This window comes from Hyaena hyaena, unplaced genomic scaffold (genome assembly GCF_003009895.1).
Source record: "Hyaena hyaena isolate Hyena2069 unplaced genomic scaffold, ASM300989v1 scaffold_573, whole genome shotgun sequence".
NCBI lineage: Eukaryota > Metazoa > Chordata > Mammalia > Carnivora > Hyaenidae > Hyaena > Hyaena hyaena.
In genome coordinates, this window is record NW_024081211.1 from 485,612 (window position 1) to 497,808 (window position 12,197).

General features: G+C 36.4%; 1 protein-coding gene across 3 annotated transcripts in view; it reads left to right on the forward strand.

Moving 5' to 3' along the window:
* The window catches only part of FREM1 (FRAS1 related extracellular matrix 1), a 169,150-nt gene extending 158,893 nt beyond the window's left edge, over positions 1-10,257 (forward strand). For 2 of the 3 annotated variants that reach the window (XM_039256582.1, XM_039256583.1), the window contains exon 36: positions 4,332-4,713. In XM_039256582.1, the coding sequence (XP_039112513.1) occupies positions 4,332-4,503 (172 nt within the window). In that variant the 3' untranslated portion in view covers positions 4,504-4,713. Of the gene's footprint in view, positions 1-4,331; positions 4,714-10,158 lie in introns of those variants that run through there. The other variant, XR_005532548.1, reaches the window with a different exon arrangement.
* The last annotated feature ends 1,940 nt before the right edge of the window (positions 10,258-12,197 follow it).

Below are 12,197 nucleotides of genomic sequence, written 5' to 3' on the forward strand. Positions count from 1 at the left end.
ATAAATGCTGGTCTCAGGGAATTGTTTTAAGCTCTAAAACTGTGATTTCTTTTTAGATATAAAACTGAGAAGGCGTTCAGAACAACAAAAAAGAGGGACAATTAGAGTTTTTCCATCATATTTTAGAAAGAAACTAATTATGTATCTATCAGTAATATAAGCTCTTTCAAATTTCACATTATCTGTTTACCAGAAAGGTCCAGAACTTAAAACATCTATCAGATACCATTTCTGATGGTATTCCAGAATGTGTTAAGAGAGGTAGAGAAAATACATGTGGTGTGAGATTTTTAAAATATCATGAAAAGCTTTTCATTTTAAAATTTTATTTGGGAAAGAGGAGTATGAATATTTGATCTGATTATATTTGTATGATACTTCAATATGCATTGCATTTCAAAAGGACAAGAATGGTTACCCCAAGAAGAGGTGATACTAGTTACAGACATTTCAGAAAATGCTTAGCGGTAAGTTAAAAGCAAACTAAAAGGAAAAAGAAAAAACCTCTATATTCCTTTAGTTCAGTCATTCTCAAAGGAACATTTTTGGGGGACAGGGCAACCTCCTCAGGAAAATTTTACTCTGAACCCCAAGACCTCCTCTGCCAGTCAATGTGTTTTTATTCACCTATTCGGCCTTCTTGCCTCCCTTCACACATTCGCTTTCACGTTCATTTTGTTTGGTTCTTCTCCACCATCTTGGGCTTGAAAGACAGATATACTTCACTATATCATACACCTGAATCTAATATAACACTGTTAACAATACTGGAATTAAAACTAAAAAGTTAATTTAAAAATATGTATATGAAAGAGAGAGAAACAGGTATTCTGGGAACTTTCCATTCCTTCTGTGCCATAAGATTTATAGTTTCAACATTTTGCAACCTGGATATTTGTCTTCCCATAAATTAATTTTAGGAGATGGGTTTACATTTTATAATTAGAATTAATATTAATATTACTATGTTTTTGATTTGGTATCACGAATCATTATTCAGTTCTGGGCTGCGTTTCCTGGGCTCCCTTCCCTGAAGATCCTTTACTGAGGGTCGTTTACAGCACCCACACTTCAGGAAGAAAACAAATTTGGCTTTACTTCTTGTCCCTAATCAGATTGCTAACTCAACTCAATCTTTATCTCCAATCTCCTTTCCTCTCCATTGGTGTCTTATTATTTTTCCAACTCAGAGGAGCCAGACTCCTAGATTAGGTATTTCTTGAATTTGCATACTGTAATCTCATCTGCTTGTTTCCTTGGGCAGTCATCGGACATTGGTAATTCTATTATTATAAATCATTATCTATGAAACCATTTTGTTTTCCCACAGGGGTGTCTGGACCCCCCGCTGGCCTATCCTTAAAGAGTTACTCTGAAATACACCTATACTTGCTCAAAACATTTCAGAGAAGTAGATGTTCATTTCTTTACCTAGGCAAATTAAAGCTTCTGTTTTTAATACTATACTTTGAATGCCTTCACATTGCAGAACTGTCAAAAGATTTTTATTTATGTGTCTATTTTTTATTTATATCTCTCTCTATATATAGATAATGTTCATGCTATTTGATATGGATATGGATTAAAGAATAGTTTTGTAAAAAAGGAATAGTTTTGTAAGATAATCAACATACCAGTGCCTAAATATTTATTTTATAAATGACCATGGTTTAATTTTACCTGTCCTAAATACAGTTATTTTCCCATCTTGCGCTTTTGGGACTTTTGCTTCTCGGAGAGACAAAAAACAAATCAAACTTGTACTTGACCAGTGAAAATGGATTTTACAAAGTCTGCTTTAACGGTAGTTTCAAGAATCTTAAAGAAGGAGGAGATGCTAAATATCCTTGAATAAGACTTGTTACTTCCTGATGATGAAGATGAGCCTCCAGTTATAGCCATAAAGGAGTTGGGGGCAGAGCAGGAGGAGAACTCAGGTCTCCCAGACTCCGTTCAATACACCATATTGAGTGAGAGAGCCCCGCGAGCCTTCCCTCAGCCGACATTTAACACACATTTGGTATTCTGTGTTCTAAACCCTCAACACGTTAGAATTTCCATATTGGATGTGAGAGGAAGAGAAGAAGTTGTACTGTCAAATCTGCCGTAACTGTCAGACAGGCAATGGCAGTAAATAATGAGGTCAGAGCCAAGTCACAAATCCCAAATCCAGCAGCCTCAGGCCACTCGGGGAAGGGTAAAGAGAGAGTCCTATAATTCACCACTGCATTATAGAACAGTAAAGTAGTGGTTTCAGTGGAAAAAAATCATTAAGAAATAGATAAATTATGTTCACCGTAGGTCATCTGGAAAAGCAGAGAAATGTATCTGAAGTTCGGAAAGACAGGCAAAATGAATAAAATTCAACTCGACAGTTCTCTAAACGTATATAAGTATTACCAGTGTTGTTTCCTGAAAAATATCAGTGGATATTAACCAGACAAGATCATGGTGACTTTGTTTCTTGTTTGAAATTTTCTGTATTAGAAAAAAAGAACAAAGGAAAAAATAATTACAAGCTTTTTACTTAAGGCATTTTAAAAGAGCTTTTAATGAGCACTGTTGGAGAATTAGAAACAGTCAAATATTGCTTATAGGAATAATTCAGCTAGCTGCAAAAATAATTCATAAAGAATTCTCATGCCAGTTATAATGTCTATCATCAAAGAGATAAGAGATAACAATTGCTGGTGAGGATGTGGAGGAAAAAAAACCCACTGTGTACTAGTGATGAGATTGCAAATTGGTGCAGACACTGTGGAAAATAGTACGGAAGATCCTTAAAAGATTCAAGATAGAACTACCTCGGGGTGCTTGGTTGGCTCAGTCAGTGGAGCATCCGACTCTTGATGTTGGCTCAGGTCATGATCAAGCCGACTTGGGTTCTGAGCAGAGCATGGAGCCTGAATAAGATCCTCTCTCTCTGTGTCTCTCTTTCTTCCTCTCTCTCTCTCTCTCTCTCCCTCTGCCCCTCTCCTCTGCTTGTGCTCTCACTCTCTCTCAAAAGAAAAAAATAGGACTACCAGATGATCCAGCAATTTCACATCTGGGAATATATCTGAAGGAAATGAAAATAAACTGTTGAGGAGATATCCACACCCCATGTTTATAGCTTATTTATTATTTATAGTAAATTGAGGCATTGAGATAACCTAAGTGTCCATTTACAGATGAATGAATAAAGAAGTTGTGATACACATACACACACTCAGGGATATTTCAGCCATAAAAAAAGATGGAAATCCTGCCATTTGTAACAACATAATATCCATTGAGAGTATTACGCTAAGTGAAATGAATCCGATAAAGAAAGACAAATACTATATGATCTCACTTATATGTAGAATCTTGGAACAAAACACAACAACAAACTCATAGAAAAAATGATCAGATGTGATTGGCAGAGGCCAAGGATATGGGGTGAAATAATTGGTTGAAGGTGGTCAAAAGGTACAGACTTACAGTTATAATTAAGTACTTGGATGTCACATACAACATGAAGAATAGAGCTGACATTGATATATGATATATTTGAGAGTTATTAAGAGAGTAAATCCCAAGAGTTCTCATCACAAGGAAATAATTTTGTTTTTCTTTTTTTCTATCCATATGAGATAATGGATGCAAAATAAACTTACAATGATAATCATTTCACAATGTATATGAGTCAAGATATTATGCTATACACCTTAAACATAAAAACAATTCTACTTGGGGGAAAATATTTATGTGAGATTACAGGAACATGTGCTTTAACTTTTATACAACCTATGAATATTTCATGCATATTTCACTGAGTATGATCAAAGGATCATGATTGTTGGGATATTTTATTAAACACACCAAGCACAAAATGTGGGCCTCAAGTAATTTTATCTGAATAGTTTGGGCTACCATACTGTCAAATTAACTGGATGTTTGCCAGATTTATGCCATTTAGAGATAGTCTCTCTGTGAAAGGAGTAACATTTTGGCCTTAATTTTTATAAGTAGGTAGTGCTGATTTTTCTAAAGATATTTAAAAATGATTGAATTTATGCCCAAATAGTATAAAAAATATTACTTTGCTTGCTGTTACCTATCCCACCTTACAGTCATTAAAATAAAAAAATAAAGCATACAAATCTTCGAAAATTTTCTCTCTATATATAAGGAGTGTGTGTGTGTGTATGTGTGTATACACACACATATATATGTATATATAATGTGTATATAGTGTATATACTTGTCTTCTATTTTAAACAGATTTGATTTCTGTTCTGCATTCCATATCAAAAGGAATGTTGAAGCCCCTGTCACTGATGCTTTCTTTTTTTTTTTTTTGTTTGCAGTCACCTGGGCAGCCTTGTAACTGTACTTTCCAAGAAGCATATGCAGTGGTTGTGGGACCTCAGTGGAAGAAAGCCCTTTTGGATAGGCAAGTGTCTGCTCTGCACTGAAGGAGGCCAGAACACCAACAAGGCGCCTCCCTCCCATGGCCCAAATAATCGTGGTTTACAGTAACAGGCAACAGTTAGATGGTTGGGTAGCTTATTTTCTCTTTTTTGGAGGGGGCACCCAGTGGATGGTCTGTCTTTTAAAACCCATCTTAATTACATAATACTTTCATTTTTTGACATCTATCTCAGAGAAATAATAAGGGATGTGGCTTGGATTATAGGTAAGAGAATTCAACAAATGGTATTTGTAAAAGTAAAAAATTAGAAGTACCTGTCAATAGGGGGTGGTTAAATAAATTATATAGTATACCCATATGAAGAAATATCTAATATTTAATGCTTTGTAAGGCATTAAATAGTAAAGATGTAACAACGTGCTTTATGTTTATGATTTCATTCAAGAAATACATGTTGGAGGCATATTCTATATAAAATACATAGTGTATTGCATTTGTATCAGGTTGCTTAATAAAAAAGCAGAGTCCACAGCCCAAGAAGCAGAAAATAATTATAATAAAAAATGTATGTAGGGGCTCCTGGGTGGCTCAGTCAGTTGTGCATCCGACTTCAGCTCAGGTCATGATCTCGCGGTTTGTAGGTCCGAACCCCGCGTTGGGCTCTATGCTGACAGCTAGCTCAGAGCCTGGAGCCTGCTTCCAATTCTCTATCTCCTTCTCTCTCTGACCCTCTGCTGCTCACTCTGTATCTCACTCTGTCTCAGAAATTTTCTTAAAAAATTTTTAAAAATGTATGTACATGTGATATATATATATATATGCATATGGCATATACATAGGCATATGTAAAGAAATATGTCAAAGCGTTAGAAATGTTTCACCTATTGACAATTATAGGTGATCTTAATTTTATCCCTTGTTTTCTGAAGTTTTAATATCTTCTTCAATTTTAACAATAATACAAATCTCTTCAGATTCTATTTTTAGAATTAGAATTCTCAGGGTACTTCAAAGTCAGTATTTTCACCATCTGTCCTTGAAGGTATTAGATTTTAGGAAACTATACTAAACCCAATCTTGGCTTCTCAGAATCTCTGTAATACTTAGTACATCTCGAAATTCTGAAAATTTCTGAGAGTATTAAGTTAAAGCTGGAGGAGATGTTTTCTTTGCTTCCATAGTGACTGATTTCAAGGCTCTAATTCCCACAGAATACTTACGCATAGAATCTCAGGATCAATGATGCAAGGAAACAATCCAGAAGGAGTTCATTTTACTCTACTCCAAAATCTTGAGGGAGAATCACATGGGAGGTTATAGGCTATGCAACTCAGACTGTTTTCATGAAGGTTAAATTTGGTTGGGAGATGTCAGATCATGCTGTTACAGGCGATTCTTTTCTGATTTTATTCTCTTTGTTTCTATTATGTAGGAGAGTGAGGAGGAGGAATGTTTTTTTTTAAGAAAGATTACAAAAGCTTTGCCCCACGAAAGTGTAATTTGTAAAATTGCCAGTGAGAGTAGAGAAGCAAGTTGAGAAAAGCTGCTTTTTGTGGAAATATAGCAGACTGAAAAAAATCTTACGTTCTAGATTAAAAATAATATCTAGTTAAGCTCCTTTCGAATATGAAAACCAAGACGTTTAAATAGTGAAGAACTATAGACAAGAGAGTACCTTTTTTCTCTGGGATAGGGGTTCTGCCTTTGGAATAATATGAATAATAATTGCCATTTACTAAACCTGCATATGCACGCCATGAAATTTACATGCATTATCTTTTTTAATACTTAAAATGGCCCTCGATATACTATTTTTATTCCCATTTCTTAGATGGGGAAACTAAAACTCAAAGTGGTCAGGTAACCTGCTCAAAGATGCCGAACTAGCAAGTGCTAGATCTAGGATTTGGATTTGGGTCTGCCATATGTTCTTAACTGGTCATAGGATTTCCGGATCCTATTCTGTGTTTCAGAATGCAGACGCATGTCTGTATGTGATTCCTGAGCTCAGAGCAAGAGACTGATATGATGTCCAAGCATAAATGTAATAAAATAATTTGGCACATTCTTTGGTTCACATTAGGTTTAAATGACCAAGTGCATGCGGGCCACTGGGAGTGGATTGGCGGTGAACCTGTCATCTTCACCAACTGGAGGAAAGGGCCCCCTCAACGTTCAAAGCCTGGCAAGAACTGTGTTTTGGCTCAAAGACAAGGGAAGTGGCAAACGCAGGACTGTAGGAAGGGCAAACCTCACACTTACGTGTGCTCCAGGAAACTCTAAATGTAACTGGCCTTACAGGTGCCCACTTGGAATGTCTCACCTATTTATTTACAGGATTTGTACATACCGTTCAACAGAAAACAAGGTGTCATGACTGACTTAGTACATTTTTTAAAAAAATCATAGTATATGAGTGATTCTATCTAGTGAAAAAGGAACATAGAAGAATAGTTCCAGGAAGATCGATCAAAATGGATTATTTCTTTTGGGAAGACATACAATTCTTGGATCTCAATACCTATCAAATTAAGTGCCTGAAGTATTCTATGGTACAAGATTTGCTGTCTGCCGGATGCTCCCACACTGACCCTACTCTATATCTGAGTCAGTACCAATTTCATGGTTCTTGGATTTTTTTTTTAATCCCAATACCTCAAGTGAGTCCATTCCAAAATCTGTATTGCTGGTACTTCTACTACTTCAGTCTGAGTAAAACAACTTCTACCAGTCCATTAAATCACAGCTGAGGTGCAAAGTGTTGTTTTGTCCCTTTGGCGGTCTTTCCCATGTGAAAGCTGAGACAAGAGGCTGTGGATAAGAAGGAGAATTGTCTGTGGTGGAAAAGGAAGGCTTTAGTTGGGAGAACTCACAGATGGAAACTCATTTGCAAATCTCTAGTTCAGGTGAGAATTCAGAGGCCACCTGTACCCCAGAGGTCTACACGTCACCACTCGTGAGACAGATCTCTGTTTTGCAATAAAACTGATGGCATTGTGCCATTCCAAAGCCAATCATTACATTACCCTAGCCTTACGGATTCATGAGAAATCTGAAGCAACCCGAACCTCTTTTCATTTGTGTATGTAGTACGGACTGACATTTCTCAAGGACGTTTGGATGTGAATGGTGATTATAATTTGGAAGAAAAACACTGCTTCCTCAAAAGTGTCCCAATGAACTACATTGATGAGCAAAGCAAAATAATAATGAAAACAGAGCCCTGGAAAACCTATATTCTTAGAAAGGATTTTGATACAATTTTGAGCCTGTAGATCTTGAATAATTGGAGAAATGGCATGCTTGCCTGATTTGCTAACCAAAAGGTACCTTATTAATTAATATATCAGTGGAATGAAACATTTTTGTACCAGTGAAACATGTTGCAGCCTTACAAGGACTCCCTTCTGAAATCAAGGCTTAAGTACAGGAAATTAGAAATTTACTTCCGAAACATTTGCTCTAAATTTTCCTCTTTTCATAATAACAGAAAAGTACGGTGTGCCAAGTGGAACTTGCTCTGTGAGCACCAGTGTAATTTCAGCATCAAAATGGGGTTCCCAAGTAGACAAAAGTTTTGGTGTAGGTTTTATTATAATAACATGTTCGGTAAAACTAAAACAAACTGAAGAAATTTGGTCTGATTTCTGGATATAAAACATGACAAGCTTGTTTTATTTCTGCTCATTTATCAAGATTTTAGTTATTAAAAGCATTTACAAAGAGAGGTTGGGATACAGTTTAGGCATTCTACCTCTTACTGAAATTGAAATGGCGTTGTGGAGTCAGAACGGTGTTAGGTGTCACGAGCAGGCTCTGGACTGATACAACATCCAGCTCTCTTGCATGACACAAGCACTCTCTGGTATTTAACCAAAAGATGCAAAACCCACCCTCCATACCAGCTCTGATCCTTTCTGATTCATGGGCCGCTGCAGCGTGGAAAGGTGAGATACCAGTTAAAGAAATGAAGAGCTATTTACCGAAAGGGTTCCATCCTAGGAGGCAATGTAAGAGTTCAAGAAATGAAGAATTCAAGGGCCATTCCTTCCTACTAAAACCCCAGAACTGTATTAACTATTTAAAGCTGGGAATCCAGAATCAAGGCTGTTAAGTAGAATCTGGTCAGTGCAGTAGATTGTATAGTATTTTTCTGCAACAACAATGATATGTAAGTGTAATTGCAAATGTTAGCACACAGAGACGTTTTGATTTTTATAGCAACTAGAAATACTAGAATAATATTTTTAAACGTTCCTGCTCATGAAGGCATCAATCAGGTTGTAATAGCTGAGTAATTGAAAGAAGATACAAACAAGTATTTGGACAAGTTGGGGAGCTGGGCGATATTTATCATGAACTTAATTTCTTTCTCATTATTGGGCTTTGACTCAGGGGGGAAAAGAAGTAAATGATTGTCATCCAAAAAAACAAAAAAGGGGGTGGGTGGGCACACCTGACTGGCTCAGTCGATGGACCGTGCAACTCTTGATCTCCGTGTTGTGAATTTGAGCTCCATATTGGGTGTAGAGATTATTTAAAAATAAAATCTCTAAAAATTTTTTTAATGTTTATGTATTTTTGAAAGAGAGACAGAGACAGAACATGAGTGGGGGAGAGCCAGAGAGAGAGAGGGAGACACAAGAATCTGAAGGAGGCTCCAGGCTCTGAGCTGTCAGCAACGAGCCCGACATGGGGCTTGAACCCACAAACTGTGAGATCATGACGTGAGCCGAAGTGGATCCTCAATCAACTGAGCCACCAAGATGCCCCAAAAATAAAATCTTTAAAAAAAAGTAAATGATTGTCATATTCTCTCCAGCTAGATGGGTCATTGTTACCTGTTAGGTTCTGGTGGGAGCAGGAAGGAAGGAAATGCTGTAATGATAGAGCAGGAATGGGAGATTTTAGAAGAGGAGAGAGAGGTGAGAAGGGTTGAGCAGAAGAGATGGGACAGATGGTAGCTAAGAAGGAGAGCATCAGAAAGAAAGACTTATGTGCCACCCAACTTTTCTCCCCAGACTTGAGTACTGACTTCAAGTCTCCCTCTGTCCAAGGGCATCAACCCAGCTAAAAGTGTGTAGCTTTTCAGAATCCTGTGATTTTTGCTTTTTAACAAAAGCATACATATATATACATGACTATGTATGGCATGTATTTTGCTAAACACAAACTTAAAAACATATGATAATCATTTCATCTCCTTCCAAGGAATGGTAAAAATGAACCAGGTGACATTTATTTACATTTCCATTTTTGTTTATTATTTTTAATACAGTCAGAAAGAACATGCACATGTTTTCATTAACACTATGGTTCTGTATAATTCAAACAAAGAACTGGTGCTGATTCATTTTTGCAACAAAGCTGCATATTAAATGTACTGTTTCTAGTGTTGTATCAAAATTAATTAAAATAAATATTTCTACTTCTGAACCACTGTTGCTTTAATTTTTAACATTTTATATTTATTATTTTTTAGGTTTATTTATTTATTTTGAGAGAGACAGAGAAAGTGTGAGTGGAGGAGTGACAGACAGAGAAGGAGAGAGAAAATTCCAAGCAGGCTCTTCATGGTCAGCATGGAGCCCAATGCTGGGCTCAACTCCCAAAACTGAGATCATGACCTGAACCAAAATTGAGTCAGACACTTAACTGACTGAGCCACCCAGGCACCTCTAACGTTTTATATTTACTCTATCCATGGTAAGAAGGGATGGGAATGAAACCTCAACATGTCTTTTTTATCCTTTCTGTTTAAGCCAACCTTTAGTTACATGGCTTTCATCCATCTACTTAGCCACCCATCCATCCATCCATCTACCGTTTATTCAACAAATATTGAATATTGCATGCTGATCCTGCACCTATTCTGGATACTGGAGATATTATTGTGAATGAGGTACGAAAATAAAAGTATAAAAGTGTAGTGTATACATGGAAATTTCTATTTTTTTGTGTGTGAAACTTTTTTATCATGGAGGAAGTCACAGTGAAAACCATTGATTACATTATTCCTTTTCAGAATTGAAGGGAAACACACCCCCATACAAAGGGCTCAGGCTGTCTTTTGTTTTATTTCTCTCCTGATTAAGAAACCGATATTACCTCCTGAGCTTATAATCAGGTCAAGTATTATGGAGAACAGCTGTCCCAAATTTCCTGTCTCTAGATCAAGTTAGGAACTAAAGTTTTCAAATCTAGCTGATTGATTTTTGCAACAAGACAAGCAGTATGTGTCTCTGTGTCTTTAAGATTCCCAGCATAACAGGAATAAAGAGAGATCAATCATGTCATGTCACCTAATATCTTTATTGTAGAGCAGAGGACACTGAAGTTAAAATGGGAGGGGCCCCTGGGTGGCTTCCTCCATTGAGCATCTGACTTTGGCTCAAGTCTCAATCTCCTGGTTTGTGGGTTCAAGTACTGCGTCAGGCTCGCTTCGGATCCTCCTTCCCCTTCACGCACTCCCACAAAAATAAATAAAAACATTATTAAAAAATAGGTGAAGTGGGGAGAGATTAGCACCAGAACTAGAGACTTGCAAATTGTAGACTGACTCTCTTCTAATTATTCTAACTATTCTAATTATTACCATTCTGAGCAAATAGTTTGCTTACATTCAAGTAAAATACCTTGGAATGATGAATATGATAAAATTGACATATGCTTGCCAACACAATTGTAAGTGAAAGAAGATGGACAAGAAAGGTCTGTGTACTGTATGATCCATTCATATGAAATGTCCAAAGCAGGGAAAGTTATAAAGCCTGAAAGTAGATTCATGGTTGCTAGGAGTTTGGGGAAGGGGAAATGGAAACTAACTGCTAATGGGTACAGAAGCTTTTTTTGAGGGTATGGAAATGATCTGGAATTAGATAGTGGTGGTGGTTGCATAACATAATGAGTACGCTAAAAACCACTCAAGCGTGCACTTTAAAATGTTGAGTATTATGTTATAGGAAGTATATCTCTATAAAAATGCTATTAAAACCACCATATAAAAATGTATTTTAGAAAGCTATAAATGGGTTGATATATTTGCTGTGTGTTTATCTGATTCATCCAAGATACTTTTTCCAGTCTTTGCCTCATGTCTCACCCAGGTTTTTGTTTGTTTTTTTATATAGTTGGTTAAGGGGAAGAGAATGTTGATTGGACATACTTTTTAACTTACAGTACGGCTTTACTGATCTTCCTCCTTTCTCTCCATTAATCACTGTTACTGATGGCAGAGTGTGTCTGGATATGTGTAATGTCCAGAATGCCATGATTTTCTAAAATTAATTCTATAAGTCTTTAGGACAGGATCATGCAGGAAATGAATATACCCTCCTCGTAACTTACACACATAACTGTTCATTTTGAACAGTTTTTATAGGTCTTATATCCTCCTAGGCAATAAAGTCTAGTTTATCTTAAGACAGAAAGGAACAAAAATCAACCAACACTTCCATTAACGTCCTTATGGTAACCTGCAATACTTTTTCCAAGCAATGAAGTATGAGTTCACCTTTTGCTTCTATCCCCATCTGTATTTTTGCTTCCCAAAGGCAATCAATCCCAACTTAGTCTACAGAAGAAAAATGAAAAAATATATACTATCCCAAAACTATTCAAAAGCAAGCTGAAGCAGATATATTAATATCAGAGTAGATTTTAGAGGAAAGAATATCACTAAGGTTAAAGGGGCTTATTTTATCATTTAAAGGGGTCAATACATCAAGAGGACCTAATTCTAAACATTTATGCATCTAATAACCATGTTTAAAAATACACAAAGCAAAAATTGATAGGAATA